General features: G+C 38.6%; 1 protein-coding gene across 2 annotated transcripts in view; it reads right to left on the reverse strand.

Moving 5' to 3' along the window:
- TOX (thymocyte selection associated high mobility group box) overlaps nt 1-27,140 on the reverse strand; it is a 226,804-nt gene that overhangs the window by 12,295 nt on the left and 187,369 nt on the right. For both annotated transcript variants that reach the window (XM_061995001.1, XM_061995000.1), the window contains 2 exons: nt 14,960-15,040; nt 1,580-1,966 (listed from right to left, as the gene is read on the reverse strand). In XM_061995001.1, coding sequence (XP_061850985.1) covers nt 1,580-1,966; nt 14,960-15,040 — 468 coding nt within the window. The remainder of the gene's footprint in view (nt 1-1,579; nt 1,967-14,959; nt 15,041-27,140) is intronic.

Here is a 27,140-nt window from a genome sequence, read left to right on the forward strand (position 1 = left end):
CCAGGGTATTGAATTGAGTCCCTGTCCATTGCTTTGTTTGTCATTGCTCTGAGACATCATGTTCAACCAGGACTGCATCAGGCTTAGGATCTCCAGACAGATCCTCCTGACTCATCGATATAGCAATTCCCCTACCTAATTCTAGCTGCTCAGGCTGGAGGTTAACTCCTGAGTTTTTCTAAGACTTGAGCATGGGTTCTCCCAAGACACTCACACCAGGACATTGGGTTTCTAATAGGAAAACCTTCAGGAATACATGATGGTGAAAGTTTCCCCATTTGTGTGTTTCTAAGTCTGTTGAGTCTGTTTACTCTGATTGTGAAAAATAAACTGGATGAGGAAAATGTTGTAAACAATTTACAATTTTTCCTTCCTGTCTGATTATTGCAAATCACTCTTGAGACTAAGATCAAAGTCTCCTAAAAAAACCCCAGGTCATCCTGAGCACACTTTGGTTTACCTTCTGAACAACTACATTTATCAGTCCAAACTGCTTTCAATTATTTTTTGGGTTTTGGTTTGGTTTGATTTCGTTTTTTGTCCTTCTTTGCAAATTTTCTTTCCTTGTTAAATTGTTCTCTCACCTAGAAGCTATGCTTTGTATTCAGGTTTTCCCATCTCTGAAGACTAGCCTTCAGATGAAATGTTTCCAGCTTGGAAAGCAGATGCAAATGCCTTGTTAGGAAAGGTGAATTTATAGAGATATTCAAAATACGCAGCAAGTTCACAACTATACTATCAACATGAGTGACAAGTTTTATGTACACAAATTTTGTAGATTCTTGAGTCTCCATTAATAAATCCTTTCATTCTAATGTCTCTTTGCAAAGACAGATCTTATTATTGATAGTCAGATGTCATTCAATACAAAAGGAATTTTTTCTCATGAGATCAGTAAAGCTAATCTGCTCTAACCCTCTATAGACATAGGCCCAAAATTCAGAATTGTATAGTTGGCCTGCATTCATTCAGAACTCCTAGGAAATGTATTGAGAATCAGCTATATAAAACATTGATAAAGAAAAAAAAAAACAAACAAAGAAGTCACCATACTGGGATAATGGGCACAGCTCACTTAAATGAAGTTATGAATACAGCATACTCATGTTCACTTAATCTAGCAGGTTTAATGCAGTCCGTGTTGCTTCATCTTCCCTCTGACTATTCCAGATCACAGTCAGCAGAAGGACAACAGCACAAGCTCCAATCATATCTTTTTCTATGCATGGCATTTCAGGGTACTCCCAGATTTGCAGATGGATCTATGGACACATTTCTGTTTAAAGGCTATCTCCAGAATTTGGGGGGGAGACAGGGCTAGCGTTCAGAATAATGTGATGAACATCGTTGCTAGCACAAACAGTTCTACTGAAGTTCCATATCATCCAGGCAAACTCATTAATTTGTTCTTGCCTTTCAAACACTGAGACCTTGGACTATACTACCACGGTTTTGGAACTCTGCAAAATTAAAGCTAATCCATAGCTCTAAATCTCCCAGACTATGTCAACTTCTGGATTACTTTTCCTTACCCCCCCAAAAAAATCATTTTCCAGACAACTGAGAAGTTCAAACTTACTTGCTGCATTGTAGGTGAATGTAAAGCAGACTGGACCTGCATCGGTAGCTGGTTTCCGATGGACTGCTGCATTGAAATTGACTGGTGTTGCTGTATGTTGAGATGCTGGTGCAGAGGGGGACTGATCTGGAGAGGCGGTGGTGGGGACACAGCCATGTTTGCTATGGAAACAGTCACTGGCATTTGATTGTTGGGCTTGGGTGCTATGTTCCTGGGGATATTGGCATGCATGGCAGTGATGTGAGGATTCATTCCTGGTTGTTGGTGGTAGTGGGAACTGAGGTACAGTGCAGAGTGAGCCTGAGCAGGCCCATGAAACACCGACTGCTTTGAATTCATCATCTGAGGTTGCTGGGAGGCTTTAACATCAACAGGTTCACTGTAGCTCTGTTGAGAAAAACAAAAAACAAACAATACTTAGAAGCTCCAAAATGCTGCTGTTCTGCCCCCTGAAGTCTTGTTTAAGAGACATACCACAGGAAAACACATATCCGGACTGTCGAATTGCCCTTGAAATGGAGTTAGGTTATTACACTACAAAAAGAATTAATCCCTTTTACCTTACAGTTTTCTCTTCAACATTGTAAAAAGAGAAAAAAAATAAAAGAAGACAGCTCCTCAGTTTCCTGGTCTAGCCTGCTATTCTGCTTTTTACAAACTTGGAACTGGCATCACTGACCTAATAACCTACACAACAAAGACAAACAAGCTTGTCACATTTATTCACATAAACTGCCACTACTATTGTCTTCAAATTAGATGGTTTAGTTCAAAAGAGACTCAGGAGAGTGGGTTCCAGCAAAAGTCTGTTGTGACCTTTGACAAGTCTCATTTTCCCATCTGCAAACCAGGGGTAAGAATATTAGTGTCCTTTACCATGCATGTTTATAACTGCTAATAGTGCTTTATCGGTTAGCCAACATGATGAAGCAGCTAAATCCCACCCATAGTTCTTCTACTGCATTGAATAAATATGCCGGTTGTTGTGGCAATTTCTTTATTTTGAGGTATTCTGTGCTGGGATGGTATCCACATCTGTAATCAAATATGTTTCATGAGCCACACATTATGAAAAATATGAACATTCTGAGTAATTTCACTTTTCGGAAAACTTTGATAAATCAGCTCTGAAAATTCTACTTAAAACTGATGTCTGCACAAATGTTAGACATGAGCTTATAGGTGGGAACCATAATTTGCAGTCAAGTCATACTGGGATTAATAGTCAGTGAAAGGTGAAACATGCTGGAAAAAAATGGCAGAAATGTCCCTCTGGAGAAAGAAGTCACTTTGTCAAAACAAGGGCTGAAAGATGCATATATGCCCTTATTCTGTGACCTCCATGTCATGTTTGCTCAGTTTACAAGTCAAAGTAAGCTTCATGTTCCTCTCAGCACTCCAGGGTCAGTGAAGTCTATTTGTATTCTTTCTGGAGGATGTACCATCAGCAACAATCCGCTGACATGTGTGTTACTAAAATTGCTTCATTATACGTGATGATAAAGATGAGAAAGATAACTCAATTTTTCCCTAAGTATAACTGCAGTTCCATTAGTGAAAAAATCTTGTTTTCTCCAGTAAACTAAGGACAATTAAAAGAGTATGATAAAACGAAGGCAAATGCTTATGTGGATCTGCTTGGCTCTGCTCACTTGTGCAGTGTACATGTGAGCAATATATATTATATGCATGTTTGCAGCATTCAGATACAGACAGAAAACCCTGCAGAGAGTAAACTGTAAAACCTGAAAGTAGGTGCAAAACCTGACATGTTTTGGTAATCATTTTAAAACATTGAACTAATGTTCAATGTTCTCAGTTGTATTTTTGAGTGTGGGAGCAAAGGCCGTCAGGTTTGCCAAAATTTCAGAGATCCAGAAGAACCTTTACCTAATTATCAGCATGGTCAGGTCCCTCTTCTTGAGCATCCTGGGCTCTTTACACATTACAGTAGGTGTATTCTGTGCTCTTTCTTGAGAAACTTGAAATTTTACTGAGAGCATCATGTCCTCATGAAAACAGCTTGCCTTTCCACGATGTAGCTAGACTCTATCTGGCCCAAGCAGGGCTAATTGCTCCTGAAGTATCTTAAGGGCAGATGGGTTAAACAATTCCTCCTGGTGAGGATGTATGAAAAAGCCTTTGTGGCCCTATTTATGACATACTGATACATACTTATGTTTCATTTGTGACTATAAAGATGCTGCCAAATACGTCTTTAACAAAGAGGCAGTGAACAAATTTCATTCTTGGGTGATTCTGAGTTCACACGTAAGTGGTAAATGCATGGCCCATACTGATAAAATTACAGACATATCTGATAGTTAGTATTATTTAATACTTCAAATGCCAAATCATGTTAAGAGGAATTATACAGCCTCGGGCCAGAGATGAGCAATACTTGCTTCACCTCTGAGAGGAGCATCTGCAAAGTGATCAAAAGGGACTGATGCGTATGTCTCATGCTACCGATCAGCCTTCTATATGTTTCACTACCTCCCAATTCAGTGAAAGACACAACACTTCAGTTACAGACCAAGTATATTGCTGTTATTTAGGACACTTTGAGTCATACGTGATCTGAAAACAAATTTTCCATTATCAGTGTAAAACACATCAACATTATCAGTTACTGGGAATCCTGATAAATGAACGCATTTAAATGTGTTTCTCCAGCACACTGCACTTTTGGCTTTTTCTAAGGCTGGATCAGAAACACAGGTTTCAGAAGTATTTTTGTTAAGTTTTTAAAGTGTTGCTCCAGCTAACAAAATATGTCAAACATTTTGGCTTTGTTATGTTGCTTTACTGTGAAATATATGAAGAGGTATATATGATACATAGGTCACATAATCATTTTGGGCACAATTTTCACAGATTTAAATGGGCGATGGACCTGTCCAGTATAGTAACAGACAATCTTGGACAAGGACTTTTATTATGGGTAAAACCAGGAATTAAGAGGGGATGTGATTATCCAAGATGGGCTTCAAATGCTCAATCATGTTCCCTTACTTTGCAGGCTGGAACTGAGTCAATTTTCTCTCGCCTTATCCAAGAAGAGCACAGAATTTTGAATTTTTTTTTAAAGCCTCCTCTTTAGTTAATTAATCTGCCCAAAACCAACACAGACAATTTACATCTCTAATTTTTGGCATGAAGTTATAGGATACAACTCATTTGCAGATACATGCAGAAGAGACCAAAATTACAAATCCATGTCCAGAAGCCACCAAACACTGAAGCTTAGTAGTATCTCCTGCATGCAACAAGGTCTTCTAATAGACACGCAGTGAGAAAATGAGCACTACCACCGCAAGTATGGTGGTGTCACCCACCACTAGAGGGTGACAGAATATTGTATCAAATTAATGGTAGGCCATGGCATTGTACACATACATTACCAAATACATACTAGGACCACTGTCCTGGTTTAGCCAGGAGCAGCTTTTGGCTTGGTAACAGGGGGAGCGGGTTGCAGTGAAGACCCTCCCCCGGCTCCTAGGTTCAGACCCACCTCCGGCCCGGCTGGGCCAATCTGGCGCCTCTGCGATCACTATTTAGGGGACGGGAATTTGAAATGCGAGTCGGGAGGTGGAGAGTGATACAAGATGGAGGCCACCACGCGGACCCTTCAGCCAGAGAGGGAGGAAGGAACGAGAAGCAGTAGACCGGAGACCCTTCTGCAAGCCGTGGCGAGAATACAAGCTGTGCCCCTGAAACCTATGGAGATTCGTGGCAAGACTGAGAGCCACCAACAGCTCCGTGTGGGTGAGCCCGGACGGGCGAGGGACTGTGTGGGGAGATGGCCATGGCCCAGGCCGTGTTGGAGAGCCTGTGTGCCACAGAGCAGCCCCACACGAGAGGCAGAGAGGAGCTGCAGCCTTTGGAATAAGTGGGCATTGGAGCAGCCCGTGCAAGTCTGCCATGCTTGTGAGTTACCCCACGGACTTGCAGGGAGGACTGGTGTGGAGTTCACCCGTCCTGAGGAGGGACAAACGGCAGAAGCTCTGACTGACTGAAACCGACTGACTGAACCCCCCACTGCCTGCCCCCCCGAACCGTTCAGGGGGGGGCAAGGTAAAAACACCGGGATCAGGGCTCTGAACCCGGGAAGAGGGGAGGGGTGGCAAGAAGGTGTTCTTAAAAAGGCTGGTTGGACTCTCCATTGATGTATTACTCTGGGTTGTTTCATTTTGGTTATGTTTTGGTTGATTTTGCATTAAATTATTTTCTGTTTTCTTCCCCAAAACTGAGTAGCCTGGTCTGTTTTGTCCTGAACCTTAAGCGGCAATTAAGCCCTCCCTGCCCTCGAGCAATCCTCAGCCTCTTCGGTACTCGAGGCTAATCGTGGCCTTTGTTCCCTGATGGGCCTAAACCAGGACAACCACAAACAAGCTTTTCTCGACAGTCCTTTATGCTCTTTGAGGGGTTTCTACTTGTTCTGGAGTTCAAGTCAAAGCCTTACTCTAAATCTTTGAAGTTTTTCACTGGCTAGGAGCAGGGTTTCTTATGGAACTGCCTCTCCATCTAACATCATCATCTAATACTGTTGCCTAACTTAAAAAAAAACCAAAACAACTAGGTGAAGACAAGGTAGGCAGGCCATGGCAATATAATGCTATGGAAAAAGTAAGACTGCACTTTAGGCACAACATAAAACCACCTCTTTTTTGTTTTTTTTTCCCCCATGAGAATCTATTGTTTTGCTGAAACATGAAGTAAAAGAGGTAAGAACATTTTGAAATCTCAGCAGGAAAGCAATGAAAGTAGAAGACAACTAGGGAATGGAAGGAAGTAAAAGAAACACTACTGTAACTCCAGTGATAATTGACATAATGGTATTAATTAAAGGTACTGGTGCATGACCTTCAGTCTTCAAAACGTTTCTCTTTGTATCGTATTTCCAAGGAAATGTGTGATAATACAGATGAATGATGTTCTTCAGAGAAAGTGCTGAGAGCTGATAATTCTGCAACAAGTTTGAGAAGTGCTGGATCAATCTTTCACCAAACTCTTGCCTTTCTTTCCAATTCTAGGGCAACGCAAACTTTCCCATCCACCTTCCACTCTTCTTTTGTGTGCCAAAACTCCTTGTGCCTCATTGGCAAAGTAAAGAATCAAATACGGTTAAGGAGTTAAGCATTGCCCATCCAACTGTGCTACTTTCCTAAGAAAATTGCCCTGGGACTATTGGTCCTTCTTATCACAGACTGAATTCAGTCATGGGGGAAGTGTCAGTTCTTTAGAGGAGAGTGACACTGGGATCTCCCTCACCCCAAAGCATCCAACCCACTCCTACAGAGAAAGGATTTTTGGTGCAGACATCCTGCTCAATTTAGTGCTGTCAGAGGAAACAGCATCAGCCGAGTGATGCCATTCTGTGTCTCCACAGCTTCTTTTGGGATATAATTTTACTTTCACTTTGAAAAGTCGCAGTTTAAACCCTGACCTGTATATCCGGGTAACCATACATCTATTGACACCTACACATGGGTTTTGATTCTCTAACTCGTGGCTGCCTTCTGGCTACTGTTGGATCTTCTAATCCCACTTCTGTTGGAACGTGGACTCCATGTGACTGAAAGTAAAGCAAGTGCATGTTTTAACACAGCAGTATTCTAAAGGCCTGATCCATAGACTACAGCATTTAATGGGAAAACTCCTATGAAATAGAATTAGGATCACAGGCCAACACTGTTACATCAGTAGTAATGTCATGAAAACCAGGTAGGAACAGGTTAACAGGCTAAGAATCATTCTCAACTGATAACCACTACTTTTGACCTGTATTTCTTACAAAGCATACCTAGAAACTTGAAGTGCCTACACTTACTTCATCCTCCTTTTTTTTTAAACATGTTAACACAGTTACTGTTAGAAATGTTGCCAGCACGTAAGACCACATAGATATGCATATGAACACATTCAATTTACACACTGCATACCTGCTTTTTATTCAGCATTCTTATCTACCACAGTATATGATACCATAATATATGGGAATTTAATACTTCTGCAATAATTTTTTCTAGTAAACAGTGCTCAACTAATATTGCTATTTGCAATATAAAATCAAAAAGGCAGTCTTGTCTCAAGGAAACCATAGTTTTTCTACTTGCTGAGAAAAATATTTGGGATTTTTTTCTTATTCTATTGATTTCACAAAATTAATTAATGACAAAAGCCTTTTAGCTGGAGCAATATAATTTCAGTCATTTACAGAGCAGATATTACCAAAATACTTCTTTATTAACACCAGTAATTAAGTTTTCCTTTATAGTAAAATATTCAGTAAATATATTCAGTACATTCAGTACATTCAGTAAATGTTCTTGGTACCACTGCATGCCTATATGTTCTTTGGATACATGCTGAGAGACCTCCTCAAGGGCAAAGACTTATGGCTAATAAGACTTATTGACCTTAAGGACAATATGGCTAGTATAAGCTTTCTATCAATGCAAACACTTCTGGGTAAAATGTAACCTATTCCAATCTCAGAGTTTTTTACATAGCCGTAATATATGGTCTAATATAGCTTTATTCTACACGAGAAACGGATGCTTCTCTTGAAATGAGTAACGGAGGTTTGGCATCCTCTCTACATAGACAAGGAACATGTACTATGTGAGTATGTCAAAGTCTAGAAAATAGGTTAATTCAGTTCAGGATTTACATGCATCTGTGTCAGAAACCTTCACAGTGGCCACACTGTCCATTTTCATGATGGTGCCACGTATGCAGCTAGTGACTGGTGTTTATCCTTGAGCCACGCTGAGGAATTCAACAATTTTTGGACTCTGTGACCAGAATGAAGGTTACACTCACGTAACAGCAGTGATTATATCAGCTGGTACCAGCAAGGTCCAGGCTATGCAGGCCTGACTCAGTTTTAAATGAGTTATCTTCAGTACTGTGACATTAAAGAGGCAGACAGAAGGAAATTGGCTGTGTACTTATGCAGCTCCTACAAAGCTTACCTAAGCTGAAGTTTGCATCTGCTGTCTTTGCTGTCGCTTTGCTGCAAGGAACATCTTGAATTGTTTATTCCTTCTCTCAGCTTTTCTGTGTACATATAATCCTGGCAGTTTTTAATGTTTGTGGCATTTTAGGTCCCTTCCAACCCCCAAGCCCGTCCTTGAGAAGAATCCCTTCTTCCAGCCTACATGGGCTCAGCCATTTTATTAATTTGTGTGAAATATAACTGTGAAGCTGTTTATGAGAGAATGACTTCTCTCAGGCAGCATTTTCTCTTTCCTACTTATCTCTTCAGCTCCTTTAGAGATTCTTTTGACTTAACTCTATCCACTCCAGTAGAGAATTCATATGCATATTTGCAGTACAGCTGCCTTCCTACCTAAGTCACAAGAGGCTCTTAGCAAATGACGTTTCACATTTTGTTAATTCCAGTCACCTATTGCAATAACAACATCTGGGACTCTAGAGAATTCAGAAAGCTTTTTGACACATTCTTGATGTTTCAGAACAAAGGAGTAAGCCATGGGTTGTCATCTATAATTAGCCGAGGTGGCTCAGAAGAACATCTTCAAATCTAAATATACATTTTGTCATCATCTACGGGGGATTGTCATGGATTCATTCAGGGTATGTAAGTAAAAATGGATGTTTTATGAATGTAACCTGGGTACATGTGATACAGGATATGCAACTTCAATTTGATACAAGTGTTTTAATTCCCCAAATGGAAGCACTGGGCTAATAGTGAAATCTATTTTTATTAACTCACTTCAAAACCAAACCCAGTACATCTCTAAAATCAAAATCTTGCTTCTCTCAAGCTCAAGACACTTCTGCCATTTTTGGCAAAAATTATGTGACAGCATCTCTCGCTTTTTGCACTGCTGAATATAAAGCCTCACATGGTTTAGCCTCAAATTGAATTCACGGCATTAACTTAAATATAGTTTGCTCTACATTTTCAGCTGCAGTATATGGTTGGTTTCCTTGCTGCACAAGAAGACGGTTGGATTTTTATTATTAACAGATTCAATAATTGTTTCATAAATATATATGTTCACCTACCAGATACTCTAATACATCATTTACTTGCACGTGCATGATTTTTTTATGAACTCTTGAAAACTTCTGACACATCACAATAATTCCAGAAAGAATGAAAGACTGAGGTATCACAGAAGCATGAAGTATAGCTTTCCCAGCTAGAGATTCTAAAACTTAATGGAAAAAAAGTAAAATAATCATTCTGGGTTTGTTTTGTTTTGTTACTGTTTTAAGGGAATTACTGACAAATGCCTTATAGCACTTTAATAGCTAAAAAAAATTTAAAAAACAATGTGCATCAAATGTAACTATATTTTTTATTTATTCTTTCTCTGATGCTTTCACTCTAAACAGTTTAAACTGTTGTATGAAATTCCAAAACATCTACATGGACTGGGGCTAGATATAATATAAGAATATGTTGTCTCAAACAGAAAATGTATGCAATAGCCAACCAACTGAAGCACTGACCAGGAGAAAAGACAGTTCAGTCTCATCTCCTCTGCCAAGACATACTCAGAATTTTATTTCCAAAAGAAATGTCCTAAACCCCATTACCTGCTTATTTGAGGGAGGAGTGAGCCAGGATAAGGTGTTCCCCTTAATGTCTGAAGCTTGGACATTACGCAGAATGAAACTGGGATTCACTGGGCTGCGGCAAACAAATTGTGGAGAGTGCACTCTCTGAACATCTGCATTTACTTAGGAGTGGAGAGATGTAGGATCTGGGAGAGTTGATAGATGGTTTTGCCTTTTTTTCTGTTAAGCAAGCGCTCTCACCACATACACATACAAAACGTGAAACTAATTTCAAGTTTACTGTTTGAGTTTTGGGTTTCATGTTTGGGGTTTTTTTTTAACATGGTCTCCCTTTTGCTTTTTATAAGGAGCTCAAACTTTTCATGTATATTCTCTGCAGTCTTAAAAGACTAGAATTTCTTAGGCTGTTCAATTGTATTATGGGATAGGCAATGTAACAGACATTTTGTTTGCCTGGAAACTCTCTGGTTACAAATTGCTGTGCTAATGGCATTAAGGCAATGCCAATCTTCCTAGGTATGACCTTTAGGTTTTTTTTTTTTTTTAATGAAATGTAATAGCAAGAGGATGAGCTAGGAAAGCTACATCTGCCATATACCTCAAGAAGCAATTTTACATGTCCAAAGGATTTGCATTGATCACAAAACTGAAAAATGTCCAATGTATTTGCTGCAATGTCAAGTGAGGACACCTCTTTGACTTAGATACAACATTAGAGTTTTGAAATATGCTTGAGTATTTGAATCTGAACAATATTCTCCTTTCTCTGAGGTTTTAGCTCCAGCCATAGTTACTAAATTATGTCTGCACGAAGTCTGAAGTTGTGTCACTACACGAAGAGAACGAAAGACTCATTTTGCTAAAGAGAACAAAACACGGAAGGGAAATCTTCTTTATATGCTATCACTTATATGCACAAATATATTATGCATGTCAAATACATAATATGCATCTATTATTACATATACATAGATGCAAATATATATGAAAGTATTTATCATTTATCCCATATACATATAAATATTATATATATTGAAAAATGCAGCAAAAACTCTAATATCAGCATTAGAAGAAAGGCTGGTTAAGCTAGAAAAAGTGCTTGTTTTATAAAAAAGTAAAATTGCAATTCACAGCATTTTATGTAATGCTGTACAAATTACCAGATACCAGAAACTGCATTTCTGGACCTGAATAGTACTAAAAGTTGCAACTATGGGCAAATATAAAGACACTTGTTTACAATGCAAAGGCTTAGTCAGTACTATAAGCAATATGGTAATCTGCATAGCAGAAGATATAATGCTTTGTTATGTGATTTTTACTTTATATATCAATTCCTACACACATGAACAAACTCAACAACAGCCCCATTAATTTCAATCATTATAAAAAAGGAGAAAATACAAGAAATAAACTGAAAAAATATTCAGGGATTAATTCATAACTAACATATTACACAATCATGTATTTACCTTATTTACAGGGTTGTAGCCCTATTTTATAAAGACATCATTAAAGCACTTAAAGCATACTAGAGATGGTCTGGCAATCCTATGACTGAAGTAGCTGGTGACACTTGCACTCTTTTCAGTTATGATTTTGTCAAAAAACACAGTCTGAACTGCTCAGCTTTGTCAAGAATGCACCTAGCTGAAAACATCATATACCTCCCTGAAATTTTGGTGCCCTTCCTTAAGATGCAATGGAAGAGGGACTTGAATTCTGGAATGGACAATGAAAGACTGTGCCAAAGATTAATATCGCATCTTCTCATTAAATTAAACTTAAATTTATAAACATGTATCATCTGAGATGGTAGCTGAGGCTATTCCTCCACATGGGCTTTCCCAGTACTGGTTGCTCTAAATGATGAAAACCAGATAGTCTTCATGTCCTTCATGTTCACTGCTAGTTTCCTCCACTATGTACCCAAGGCTATGAGTATATGAGGGAGAGGAGAGGAGAGGAGAGGAGAGGAGAGGAGAGGAGAGGAGAGGAGAGGAGAGGAGAGGAGAGGAGAGGAGAGGAGAGGAGTCAAAGGGACGAGTATTATGGAGAAGCACATGATCCCCACCTGATAGTCCCAACTCAGACCTTGGGATGAAAACTAATGTTCCTGAATTTCATTATTCCACTGTCATGCAGAAGCTAAGAAATCTCCTGGCAAAAGATTTAACTCATTTCTTTGCAATCTTCAGTTCTGACTATTCCAGCACTTCAAATGACCAAGATGGGTGCAGTGAATTCAAATCAAAGTCTGGTCCACTCAGGTATAATGGCACATATCCCCTCTTTTGCTTTTCAGAAAAATGCAGACTTGCAAATAAATGTAGAAAAACATACACAAACACTCAGATACAAGCTCTACACACAGTTTAAAAACTGTCAATCTTTCATGGGAAAAGTAGCAGAACCGGTGTTAAAAAGCTATGAAACAGGGAAAGCAGCTGCTTTGGGAGGAGTGAGGCATCTGCTGAGCTGGAGACAGGGTACCTAAGCAGCACCTTTCCCTGCCTATGCCTGCCTCTTCCCACAGGGAGAGCCCTCTGCAAAAAGCAAGACAGTTTGACAATGGAATAACTCCCACCATTTTCATTGCAAAAGGATGTCCTCATGTGATGTGAAGCACAGCTGAACATCTCATTTCAGCCAGCTGATCCTGAAGTCATTGGGACATAGATGTTCCAAGAAAGACACCTAAAATTACTGAATACCTGGTTTCAGAATCATTTACTTGTGGTTGACAATATGGACAATACAAACTTCCTGCTCCAGTGTTACCATTGAGAATTTCTTTGCACTAAAACACTGCTGAGACGAGCAGCACAGAAAATCCTATAAAGAAGCAAGGTTAAACAACATATAGCAACCACAACATGGGAGCTCCCAGGGTGAACACCAGATTATAAGAGTATGAAAAGAAACTCACACAGAGTGCAGTACAAAGCATAAAACACACCATGTGAGTAAATCACTAATATTGTATTAAAGCATTTTTGGAAAATGAATGTTACTTTTGGCATGTCTTAACTTTTGAGAATGAGGTTTTGGATTCTTAGTATCTTCTAAAGGTAGCTTTTAAGGATGATAACAGAACACATAAAAGAACACATGGACTCAAAACAATCTTAATAATGTATTATATCTATCTCTCCATGCTTACATGCTTGTCTACACAACTACAACTCTTCTGGTGCTATATAAATATTTAATAATGCTTATTTAGAATACAGTGATATAATATTACGCTGGCTGTTTCCACACTTATTCCAAAGTGGACTTGTTTTAGCTACATGCCAGGTCTGTTGGATTCACCGAGTATGTTCATGAGAGTAAGGAATTAGTACTTGCCTTCATTAAGTTTATATTTTGATACTTCCCACACTAAAGGAAAACATTACATTATGGGCAGAATTTAGATTTTAAATAATTGCTTAAAAGTTAGAAAAATGCTTCAGTGCTTTTCTGACTAACAACAAATTTAAACATCTGCACAAATGGATTCATGCACTAAACTGGTCAACAGTCTTTTACATTTTCTTCTAAAAACAAACCTCAGAAAATGTAATAGCATACTTTTTTAATGTTTCAACCTTTTTACTCTTTTGCCAATAAGTAAGCTAATTAAAAAAAAAAAAAAGATTGTTTGCACGTGGTACCTTTTCTGAAGGTATGAGTATTTCTAGAACCAAACATCCCTAAGACAGAAATTAAAGGTTGCCTGTAAATAACTTTACCTAAATGCATTGGTACTTATGATAGTAGCTATATAATTAAAATGCATGACACAACCCCCAAAACCAAATGAGATAACATCCATATTCCAGGCTTTTAAATTCAGAACAAACATCAACCAAATACTAAGATCATGTAGGAAGATGCATGAACGGTTCTTGTATGGCTAATTACACGGTCTTCCCCTGAAATCTGTACAAATTAAGATACAGAGAAGTATAGTGTGGGACTTCAAAAACATTTAAAAGTAACATGAAGTTTTACTCATATCACATATGGCAGTCCTTCGTATTGCCATCTTTACCTCTAAAATTAATTTTATTTACATAAGAAGAAAATACATCTAAGTTTGTTTTGACAGACTAAGAACAAGTGATACTAACTGGTATGATTCTGAAGTTGCTCAGTTGGGTTTTCACGTTGATACAGTGCAGTAATTCCACATTTTTCTGCATATTTTAAAGTCTGTCACAAATTTTAAAGAGCATGTTACAAAATTATGGGCACTGAGAACATTTTTAGACATCAACTTAGAAGATTGCTACTAGCTGTGTACAGGGGATACAATGGTGTGTTCCAGTATAAAAGCCTTACCATGACCTATGTTGTGCTCACACAAATTGCTTGCTGGATGCAAAGTTGCTATGTCTGCTGAGCTTGCCTTTTTCTGTATTGTGATTGCAAGGCAAAAAGCAGTACTTGAAAAAAAAAAAAAAACAACCCACAACAAAATTAAAGACAAGCATTTTGTGTATGATATGGTTTTATCCCTTATGCATAGGACGGTGACTGCCTGGCATAGCATGTTTGTTATACTAAGGTCTTTTCACCAGTATCTCCTTCTCTTGAACTGTGACGGTACTTCCAGCTTGAAGAAGTGCAGTCTCTATGACCAGAAGGGAAAGGATATCTTTTCAAGAAAAGAGGAATGTATTTATTGAGCATTTGCACCTTAAATCTAAATTTAAAGTGATAAAAACCAAGGTTATTTGCACTAAAAACTATGGTGCTCGGCATCATAGAAATAGTTTGCAATATGTCACTATATATATGTGTGCATGTATATACATTTTGTGTTACCTTGGATACAAGGCTTGCTCTGTAGGCAGCTAACTGCTTCAGATATTCCTTCTTGGCAGCTTCAGTTTTCTTTTTGTATACCTAAAAACAAAGAGTGTCACATTGGTAAATTAATCTGGTTTTGTTTTTATATATCACCAGCATGTCTCATGCATCTTCATAAAGTCTTTCTAAGTAAACTGCCTTTCCTCCTCATATTGCTTAGAGTGAAATAATAAACATCAAATTCTTCTAAGAAAATATTGTTCCAACTGGGAAACACCCTTTAACTACCCAGCAGTACTGAAAAAACAATAACCCTCACAGCAGCTCAGGTTTAATTGTTCAAAGTAAAGGATGAAGTGTACTTTCAAATGGGACCTTTAGGGACTGGGGAAGGCAGATGTGGACCTCTCCACTGGCTTCCACTTGTGAGATTAGTTAAAACCCTCTGAGGAAGGTGAGAATGTGAGGAAAGACATTGAGTTAAACAGAGGAGGAGATGACAGCACCACACAGATGAGTCAAGAAGCTTTCTCTCTTCCCTGGATAAACTGTTGGGGGCAGTCAAGCAAGCTTCATGGAGCTGCTAAAGATAATAAATGTTAGTCATTATTCCAGTCTTGATCCCGTATCGGTCTAATTAACTTCTCAGGAGCATGGATCTATTTCTGTACATTTCTCTCAACTCACCAAATTATTTCAAATGTGGCATGGACACAATTTCATAATAGATTAAAGAGCTTGGAGAATCACTTCAATTTTGCCCAAATTTCAAGATCAAAGATTATCTGCAAGGTTAGGCATGTCCTCATAGTGTTAGAGTAATATGATGTTAGAAAAGCATATGGATATTTAGGATTGAAAGTTCTCAGGAGGAGAACCGTTTTCTGACCCATGGAGCCTAGCTAATGACTTGCTTTTAGCCACATCAGTGACAGATTTGGGAATATGTTGACAAATATTGTCATGAGCTTCTCACTACATCATTTTTTTTTTCTGAAAGTGCAGATTTAGGAGCCATGCAAGCAACTTGATTTCATGTAAGTAAGCAGGACTAACACATAGCCTTCCTAGTTGCAGGGAAAAGCTTAAAAACCACCTAAAAGGAAGGTTTAAAAGCAAGAGAGAAAAAGAAAGGCAAAGAAAATTTACTTTTTTATTGCTGTTATGTTTCACAATTTTTAATTCACATGCCAGAGGTTAATTCACATTTTCATGAGCATTTGGGAGTCATAATATTGCACTAAATGGAACTGCAGCTTTGAGTCTCTGCTATCCACTTCTCCAGCCATGTGCACAACTTGGTCACCGGTGGAAAGCCTCCACAAACCGAGTAATGGCTATCCACCATCCCCCTCCCATTCCACACTGCTTAGTTAACTGGGTAAGAGATTGGCAATGCTATTTATGACAATTTTGAGGTGTTCTCCTGAATTCCACAGCTGAAAAACATACACCTACTTCTCCTCCTCAGAAGGACAAAGTTTATGAAACTTTACTTTGATTTCTTTTCATTTTCAGTGCTCTGGTAAAACCTCTCCCTCAGTGGAGAGGACCTGGCAGCACACAGTGAACACACAGAGGACAATATGGTTGCAGATTACAAAGGGAGAGTGGTAGCGTCAGGCTGGAAGGATTCAGTACAACACCATTTTTATAAAGAATGTGCTGGTGAAATACTTTTTTTGTTTCACTGAGTCTTTGCTTTCAGAGACAGAACAAACCTCAGATATGGGCTGACAAAACTCAGAAGCTGCCTAAAAGGATTAAAGATTTTGCTTCCCAGGGAAGCAAAAGATCATAATGGAAACAGAGAAGTCTTAGGCTTCTAAAATTGTAAATGTAAAGACAAAGGAGAAAAAAAGATTGGTTTTAGCTGTGCAACTGTATCTGTGCACCCTTGTTATTTCTTCAGATTAAGATAAATATATAGTGTTGTCTGATCCCCTATTGTTTTGCAAAAAGAAATGGTAGCAATTTGCTTTTTAAGTTGTAATCGCTTGTGATTATTAGGGAAACGTACTGTTTGTTTTGAAAATGAATAAAAAATTAGTCAACAATCTGTTCCTAGCTGCTAAAATTAATTTAGCTTGACCTACAGAACAAAGACTAAGTTATACCGCTTTGTATATTGCAATGCCTCTGCATCATTCTGATAGCCAGTTTAAAAAAACAGAGCTGAACAAAGACTTTTACACAGAATAATGATCTTCAAAAGATCATGTATCTACTGCTTCTGCATCAGATTTTATTTTGCATTACACAAATATAAAAAATACACACTCCTGCTGCGTTCGTACAGTCACAGCATATTGAAAGGATCTCCTGGGATCTGACTTTTCCCTCAGTCACATTGCACAAGGTTAACTCAATAATATGAAGCAAATAGTTCTATAAATCTACACCTAAATCATTACTTCTTCATAGGAATCTCATAATTTAGCTGTTAATTATTTTATACCAATACATCTACCATATTCAGTGTACGGATTGCCTTGCCCTCTTTTCTTTGGTTTGCTGGTGAACCAATAATAGTCACATGAACAATACGTCTTCCACGGTAATATAAATATTAACCATGTATTAGAAAGTCATTATTGTAAAAAAGTCCTTACTAGATGAGGAAAGTTTTTTGATGACCCCAGCCTGCTTTGATGTTTTGCACTGGCCAGAATTGCCCCTGTAGGCTGACTTGTCTAGAGGGTGGTCAGTTTGCCCTGATTCTTCCTTGTAAGGGCATTGGCATATTCTCTAAGGGCAACAGCCTGAAATCTCACTGTCTATAAGCTATCGTCCTTCTGAAGATGCCCACTGATCAGGTCAGCATAGAAGGAGGTTGATGAACTTCATGTTGGTTTTAGAAATCCTGATTGATCCTGGCTTGCACTAAAAATTAGGATAAGTTCTGCCTTCCTGGAGAGCTAATAATTTTCATGAGTATTGGCAAGGTCTGGTTGTCAATATTTTTCTCTGAAGGCAAAGGAATGTGGCCCTGGCAGCAGCTACCAGTTCCTTTTACTGGGGGACTATGAAGGCTGGGCAAATGGGGAGCATCCTCAGCATTTGTGGTAGCACCTCAGACAGGTATGAGCAAGTCAGCTTCCCCTCACAACTTATTTTTTGTCTGCAGTTGTGAGAATTTTTAGCCCTCAGGATTAAACAGTTTTGCATTTTAGTAGATGTAACAGTTACATGTCTGCAATAGAAAAAAGGCTTGTCATCATTCAAGTGTGCTCTAGAAAATGGCTGAACCTCTTTTGAGTTTCATGCTTAAGACAGTGTCAAATTATGAAACACATCATTTCCAATAATACATTTAACATTTTTCCTGTATCAAGAAGTGGGCTTCTGTTCTGTTGCTTATCTAAAGTGTATAGTGGGAATACTTATTTTTAACATCTCACAAATCTCTTGTAAGGTCATTTTCCCCTCCTCTCCGTTAAGCAAGCAATGATTATTAAATAAGTAACTCAATAGGAGCATATACTTATGGAATTAAACAATTTCTAGCTTGCTTTAATTCAATTAACATGATAATTGAATGTCAACTGATTGTCATTCAGGCAGTAAAGGCCCATTTCGATTCAGCAGCAGATTTGTTTCTTTACACAATATTTTATTTTTTCTATTGTCCCAGTTGTGGAAATTGAACATGGGCAGAAAAAAACATCATTTCTGTATAAGCAGGGTGGGTCAGTGTAATTTATTCTTATTCTCTCCAGCTTGTTATAGAAACCCCAAAACACCAAGATTACATTCATTTGTCTACAAATGCAAGCTGCTGGCATTATTTTCCTACTGTGCTGCATAAACGCAAATTTACACAGTATAACACACAGGTTCTTACTTTACTACTTAATTAAATTTCCAAAGAGCACCCAGTAAGGTATCTTCAAGTTCCCTTACACTGTTTAGCAAAGTATGCAGCAACATAGAAGATACTTTCCAAACGGAGTAAGTATGAAACTCTACCTCGTACATATAAGATAGCATTTGAACTTGGCCACCGGCCACCCCACCGCTAATGTAACAGCCTGATACCAGCCTGCAGGCCATGACCTACCAGTGCTGCAGCAGCCTACATCAAGGGCTGAACTCTTTTTATTAAGAGTGATACACATTCTTATAACTGATCGTCTCAAAGTTTCATTTGGAGATAGAGAAGTTGCAGAAGTACCCAATTAAAACTTCAGTAGAATATGTGCACTTCTGTTTTATGGTGCCAACTTCTGGTGCTTTATATATTTTAACCATTTCTTAGTTCTCCTTGCATCATAAATTCCTTGAAGCAGGCTTTGTGTCTCCTGTGCATGTTGGCTAATATGAAACTTATCACCAATGTATATATAATTGAACTACATCTGTAAAGCTTTGAGCCAAGTTTTCGTTCTGGTTAGTCATCTTTTCCCAGTGAACTTCATCTCAACTTGCTTGTGGAGGATTACCAACACATCAGAAAAGACTCCTTCCTTGTCCCATGTGTCTTTCATCTTTGTTGCCTTAGGGGAAACAGATCTCTCTTCCCAGAGTCATCATCATAAGAGCCAAAATAGGTACTCAAACATCTGCAAATATGAACTCAGCTTGGAATATTGAGTGATAATAAGAAGGCACCACAAACTATGGTCCTCTTTGATACCAGAGATTTGGAGACAATGAGTTAAACCGACTAATGGTCTTAAGAGAAAAAGAGACTTTCAGAATTTGTGCCTCATGGTAGTCTGAAAAAGCTTTGTGTCTCCTGGCTGACAAAGCACATTACGAATAACCATGCTACTTCCCTGGCTTTGCTTAAATAAGTGGGATGAGGATGACAAAGGATAAGTTTCCAGTTTATTGTGCGGATGTTTCCTTAGAGCTGACACTTGCAAGCAAGTTATATTTGTCTTTTAAAAATGATGTAAAGGTGCCCACATTTGTTTTGATGGAAGTGTTCCAGAAATCCCAGAAAGCAGGATATGCAAAAACAGCGAATCAAAAAGCAACATGACCGATTTTGTCTTTTTGGTTTCTGCAGTGTTATTACCCACGGGAGTGTCATTTTCACAGGCTACCGTTACAGGAATGGCATCTGATAAAATACAATAGGCTGCAATCCAGAACTTAATTCCACATTCAGATTGTTGTTCCTGGCCCTACACATCTAGGCAGATACAGAAAATTTGTATTTTTCCCAAGTGGAAGACATATCTCCAGTTTTAATCTTCTGATTTTGCAGCAAAGGTACCTAGACCTGCACATGCTCCTTTAAAATATGGAGAGAGATATTCCCACAGCAGTCAGAAAAAAAAAATCCTCAGAACTGCCTAATGGATACTGAAATATGTTACCATTTGACTTTTAATCTAAGTACATACAGTAACAGAAAGAGGCCCAGGGCTAGCTATATGGCTCAGCAGTCTCTTTGACTGTAGAGCATGAAAAAGACACTGATGACATATTAGAGGCTTAGGGGAAAGAATTCAGTCTTTCTGGCATGCAGTGGAAAGATCACAGGCCAAAGTTAGCCCTAGCACAAACAGTGAGACTCAGGAGAGATCACTGGAAATTGCAGCCATTTGTGCCAGGCCTAAATTTGGCCTTACAGGCTTGATGCTTGCAGCTTACATGAGCAAGATTGTTAATTTTTATCAGAAGCAGGTTGGAAAAAAGTTGGGTACAAAGCAAACAAGATTAAACGTATGATTCCTGTGGTGATTATTTGCACTTACTGGTATTCTTTTTAAAAGAAATAAGGATGTGAGCCCAAATGGAGCAAAATAATTGAGCCTAAGTTCAGTTTTGTACGGAAATGATTTAAAGTCATGTTCCTATACAACTTGAATGTATAGATAAAGGGTGGGGAAGAAGAATCAGTAGAAAATGAAGGCTATTACTTATGCGTGCTGCTGTGTCAGTACTTGAAATCTAGAGTCCTTTCGGTCCAGCTCCTTCAAAGGACAATGAGAAGGCCAAGTACTGTCAATGTTCGTAGCTCAGTGGTCACGTGCAATATTTATCTAGAAGCTGTGTCTCTTGTATGTAGTAAATACATATTAGAAACTCACCCCGGGGCAGGGAAGTGTCTGATATTCCCTGCAATTTCAATGCTGCCGGGAGGCTGCAGGAAGACCAAGCTGCCAGGTGAGCTGGGCAGGAGGCCAGCAGAAAATAGCCTACATTACTCTATACATAAGATGCAGCAGCTCCTATGGTGACCTACATTAATTTTATGGGGTTTTTTTTCAGCAGAGAGGAAGGCTTCCCATCCCGAGTGCACAGCAACAGCGCAGTCCTGCTCTGCCCAGATCTGTGTGGGAGAGGCAGATGCCAGCCACCAGAAGTCCTGAGGCAAAAATACATTGCAAACAGAGGGACTAACTGCCCCCTTCTGAAGTCAGTGGAAATTATTCAAGTCTGGCCCTGTAGAAGTCAGAGCAATAGAAAAATCTGAAGATGCATAGTTTGTATCTGAGTTTGTATCTGCATGTATGCATGCCTCTTCTTGGCCCATTTGTGTTCCAGCTCATTAAGCCCAGTTGCTTGCAGAGAAAGAGAGAAGGAACACACACCAGGGTGAGGATCAGTTATTTTAAACTCTTGATGTACTTGTCTAGAGCTTCAAAGGGTAGAGTTGCAATTTCAGTAGAGAAATTTGTCAAGACAAACACTGGATCTCCCAAACAAGGCTAACATGCAACACTGGTAAAAGGAATTTTGCTGGTGCAGGTAGCTGGGAGGGGAGGTGTAAGGCTGCTATCTGTTGTGTCTGTTTCTGAATCCCTTTTGCTTGTAATTCACTCTGCCAGTGTGCATACACATATATGCCTTTGTTTCCTATTCTCATTTACAACAATAAAACAAAGCTAAATTTAAACCTCACCTGATTGTTTACTAAATTGAAGGTATATTCTCTTCCTCTTACAAGTGTGTTAAAGTTATATCTTGGAAATTGCTTCATTAGCACAGAGATAATAATTAAAAAAAAGTTCCTTTTTAATGTGGGAAGAAGAAGTAGATAAACATCTGTATAAGTATATGAACATATCTAAGGGTGAACAAAGTAAATTTATGTTTTGAAAATGATACTGACTACCTTGAGTTGATTGTCTCCTTATGCTTGAACTATTTCAGCGGCCACACAACAGTCCTCTAAGCTATCTGACATCCTGATACCAGGTACCCCACATGCACGGCCAGGCAACAGGAACGCAATGGCTCTTCCATCCATCTGATGAGCTCATTTTTCACGTCAAGTAATGGCACAGCAACACAGCACTGCACCCCAGGAGGGAGGAGGAGCTAGACTGGGTGTCCCAAGAAGCCAGGCAGTGCCAAAGCTTCTTGAAACACTGGTTTGGGATCTAATTTGATCTGACCTGTGGTGTCCCATGTCATGACAGAAGCTATGGAGACATGAAGTGCTGGCCAGCATTACTACTATACCCGTTCCTGATCTAATCAATTCATCCTGGCACTGGGTAATGTGCTATTATGTCTAAAGCTTCTCTGTGATGGAAAGAGAAACTTATAAAACATATTTTGTTATTTTTTCATGGCCAAATCAGTCTGGATTATTTTTAGTGACCAAAACAGTGACCTTTAAAAGCTTATGGGTTACAGTGAAGATGGTAACAGCATCACAAACATTGACACTAATGCACAAAGACTTCAGTTTACTTAAGTATTCGAAATTTACAATCCAAGTTCCATCAGATGTTAAAGAATAAACTGCAGCTTTTATCTAGTGGGTCTTTGAGCACCAATGAGGAGTAAATGATTTGATTTTGTGAGCTCTGAGGATTTGTCAGCTGCCTCATAAGTATAATTCTAGCTCTTCATATTCCTGCTGCTTCTAATTTAGCAGGACAGGCTCATAATTGAAGCAAATTAACTATTTACACTTGCCACTTCTACCAGGGGAAGAGGACACATCAGCAGGAAAGAATGAGTGGGAAATTAAATTCTTCCCACTTGTGTCAGATCTACCCTTATATAAACACATTAACAGTAATTTCATGAGGCGTCAAACATAGGAATAAATACTGAGGGATAAAATAATGAGGTGTTGCTACTGAGCTGAACTGTTGCAGCTAATAATAGGGCTACCAAGATGATTAGAGACTGAAACATCTTTCTTATGAGGAAAGCCTGAGAGACCTGGGGTTGCTCAGGCTGGAGAAGAGAAGGCTGAGAGGGAACCTTATCAATGCTTATAAATATCTAAAGAACAGCTGTTCTTTACAGAGGATGGGGTGAGGTTTTTTTGCAATGCAGTGCCCAGTGACAGGACAAGGGGTAACAGACAAAAACTGGAACACAGGAAGTTCTATTTGAATATGAGGAACTTCTTTCCTGTGAGGGCAAGTGAGCCCTGGCACAGGATGCACAGAGAGTTTGTGGACTCTCCTTCTCTGGAGGTTTTCCAAACCTGCCTGGACATGTTCCTGAGACCTGGTCAAGGTGAACCTGCTTTAGCAGGAGGTTGGATTAGATGATGTCTAGAGGCCCCTTCCAATCCCTACCATTCTCTGATATTACTATGTATGAATTATGCAGCTTGAAAAAAGGTGTATGTTACAGCAGTCAGACAGTTGCTTCACCTGCTTCTTCTGACTGTTACGTTTCAGCTGTAAGGCCAGTGAAACATTTAAGTAAAAACACAGAAAGACATACACATGTATGCACACTAAACTGTTAATAGGAGGCCAAATTAATTCCTCATAGAGTTCCTGTGAAGTCACTGAAGTTACACCATAGATTAATTTTGTTGAATGTTGAATAGACATTCAATTCCATTTTTAGAATAATAGCACATTTATTAAGGTCTAAAAACTTTGGCTGGAGTTTTAAAGTTACACTAATGTAAATAAGAACATTTTGTTTGTAATTTGCCACATCTATTACAGTTTTACTAGGGCTCCAGTTAGAAACTTAAGGTTCATTTAGTACACAGCCATCTGGTACTGATTTAAAATGACTTTCCGTTTTCTAAGGACAGAAAATGACCTAAGTAGCCTTTTTACCCAGTTTGAACCACTGTTCTGTCTGAAAGCCAGAGCCACAACCATTTAGCATCCTGAACCCTCTTCCCTGGGGGCTGTTTTTCTCCCCTTTGCAGTAAAAATGTGTACAAAGGGCAAAGATATATTTAAGTAGGCTATAAAAACAGGATGCACGGAAGCATAGTACTGACTAAGGAGAAAACCACATTTGTAATCATAAGAAAGGAACTAGCAAAGCCATTGAAGATATACCTGTGCTATGCCTATAGCACATACCTTTTAGCTATACCCCAACATACTACTGCTATAGCTGCTTTCCATTTACAGGTTTATTAAACTGATCAGTGTTAGAAAATATTTACAGTGAAAAATGAAGGAAAATAAACAGTTTCTGCTTCTGACCACGTGTAACTATTGTACCCAATTCAGAACTTGAGAAGAAGCCATGACAAAATCTATCCTGACCAGAGAAATCCCTTTGATTTCTAGACTCCTCTGTGTAGATAGGTTTGGACAAAAAAACCTCTCACACACACACCAGCATTATTTGCAAATGGCCCTTGTACACTCAGAAATTAATGGGAACAGTTATACCATATGACCCAAAACTACAAATGTCTTCACATGGTAAACTGACAATGGAAGTACACTGTTATCTGCTTTAATCTAATAAATTGCAATATTCTTATGGAAGGAGCATCAAAATGTGATAGATTTTAACCATAACTCCTCCCTAACTTCAGTGAAGCATCTATCATCTCATTCATAATTACATTTCTTTTTTTGACATTCAAATCCTATTTTTTTCCAGCATTTTCCTGGTTTCTTTATCATTTGAAAAACATGATTCTTGAACAAACCCTTTCAAACTACAGTCTAACATGTCAGGGTTTTTTTTTTGCAAAGGCTTGGACATACATACACTGCCCTCAGGTCAGTACTGAACTGAGTTTCAATACCTTTATTTATTCTGCGGTCAATCTTCAGGAATAAACAAGAATTCTATGCATTTCAGAAAAAGCTGGCTCAGGTCATAGGAACAAAGAAGATTTCATTTTGGCTTGAAAACATGAGCTTACTCTTATTTCTCAATAGCTGCATTATGTTCCTTTTTCTGATTCATTTATATTTACTATTTAAGCAGTAAAGAAGTTTCAATTCAGGACACATAATGTGGAAACATAAATCTATTTAAATTCCAGAATAAGCATTAGCTTCCAAAACATAAAAGCCAGAACCTTTAGGATAATTGAATCCTTTTCAGCAAGTATAATTCATCAATAAAGTATTCCTCTAATTCTGTTAGTGTTTATTTATCTATTTTTGAATTTCTGAAGTTTCCTCCATGCCAAATTCCAAATGCTACTTTAATCATTTGTATTTTTAGAGTCCAGTTCTCCTACTGGAGACACAGGTTTCATAACAGTTACTAATGCTCTGGATTTTAAAAATTAGGCCTTTAAAATACAAGACTATCTAGTCAGTTAAGATGTCTTGTAATCATTACTTTGTACTATTAGATCCCTAATAGAATAAAGAATGAGTTTAAATTTATTCTAGAAAATAAGATTGCCCATTTTTCAAATAAGGAGTATCTTTTATTCTTTTTGTACAGTGCTAGATTAGAAATGGCCTGGCCTGGACTTCTAACAATATGCTTAATAGATAATAATGAATAGGCAAAATGAGTTGAAGAGCAACAAAGATATGCTAACCCAAAGTCTTAGAATAATTGGCTTAAATAACTACTTGCAGCCATTTTTTTAGGGCTGTGTCGTGTGGATTCCATAACACATCATTCTCCTGTGTTGCAATAAGGACAACAGAGATAAGGAAAATAAATTTTATTCTGCTGTCCCAGTCTGAGACTTATTAAATTATTGCTTTCAACTACCAATAGGAATTCCAAGTTAAAACTGGAAATTTTAGAGTTTTATCCACTTTTCTAAACAGAATTCTATGGAAAGACTTTTCTGCTGGTACTAGTAACATGACAAGTTCAAAGGAAATGTACACTTTATAGTTTTTTAGGTTTATTTCCATTACATGGTCTTGGAATATTATTCATGAAGCCAAGTTTTCTGCTCTGTATGTGCAACAAATATTATGGAAGGAAAGGCTTCACCACTGCAATAGCCACAAGTTAAGGTTCACTATGGAAAAAAAACAAGCATAAGATCTTGCTTGATGTCATTACTAGAGAGATGTATGATTAATTAGATTAACAAACCCTTGAGAAGTCAAGGTCTCTGCCTTTCACCATTTTAAGAAAATTTTGATCCATAATTCTACAGGCACACAAGATGAGTCCAAGATACAGCTCCAACTACTTGGAGCACTCCTGAGGGATGTCTTTGGGTGTGCAGATTTCAACATGGGCAGTGATTCTGGGCAGGTATGCAAGACAAGGAGAAATGACATCAAAGCCTCTTACTTGTGAACTCAACTAAAAGCATTGCCAGTATATTTTATGAGTCTAAAGTGAACGCTTATTATTGTGGTCCCAAAAGCTAATATTCAGCTACAAGAGAACTGCTATACAGGAAAGGTCTAAACAACCAGTCACATCAAGGATGTAACTTTGGTCTTTGCTGGACATATTAAAAAAGACAGAAGGGAGAGACAACACAATAAAAGAACCCTAACATGCCAGGCCAAGTGAATTATCTGATCCATGTGCTTAGAAAGTTATCTTTTCTCCAGTGAAACCTTCCAAATGCTGACCTTATTCAATGGTGGATTCTAGACAGAAACAGGGTATTTTTGTAGTTAATAAATGAGCATATTAAGAAGAGTGTGTCCAGCAGGTTGAGGGAGGTTCTCTTCCCCCTCTACCCTGATGAGGCCTCATCTGGAGTACTGTGTCCAGTTCTGGGCAGTCCAGCTCAAGAGGAACTTCTAGAGAGAGTCCCGTGCAGGGCCACAAAGATGATCAGGGGACTGGAGCATCTTATGAAGAAAGGCTGTGGGAACTGGAGCTATTCAGCCCGGAGAAGAGAAGATTAAGGGGGAAACTCTTCAACACTTAAAGAGCGGATGCCAGGAGGATGGGGTGACACTTTTTTTCTGTAGTGTCCAGCAACAGGACTAGGGGTAATGGACAAAAGCTGGAACACAGGAAGTTCCACTTGAACACAAAGAAAAACTTCTTTACTGTAAGGGTGAGGCAGTCTTGACACAGGCTGTCAACAGGGAGGTTGTGGAATCTCCTTCTC

This window comes from Colius striatus, chromosome 4 (assembly GCF_028858725.1).
Source record: "Colius striatus isolate bColStr4 chromosome 4, bColStr4.1.hap1, whole genome shotgun sequence".
NCBI classification, from domain to species: Eukaryota; Metazoa; Chordata; class Aves; order Coliiformes; family Coliidae; genus Colius; species Colius striatus.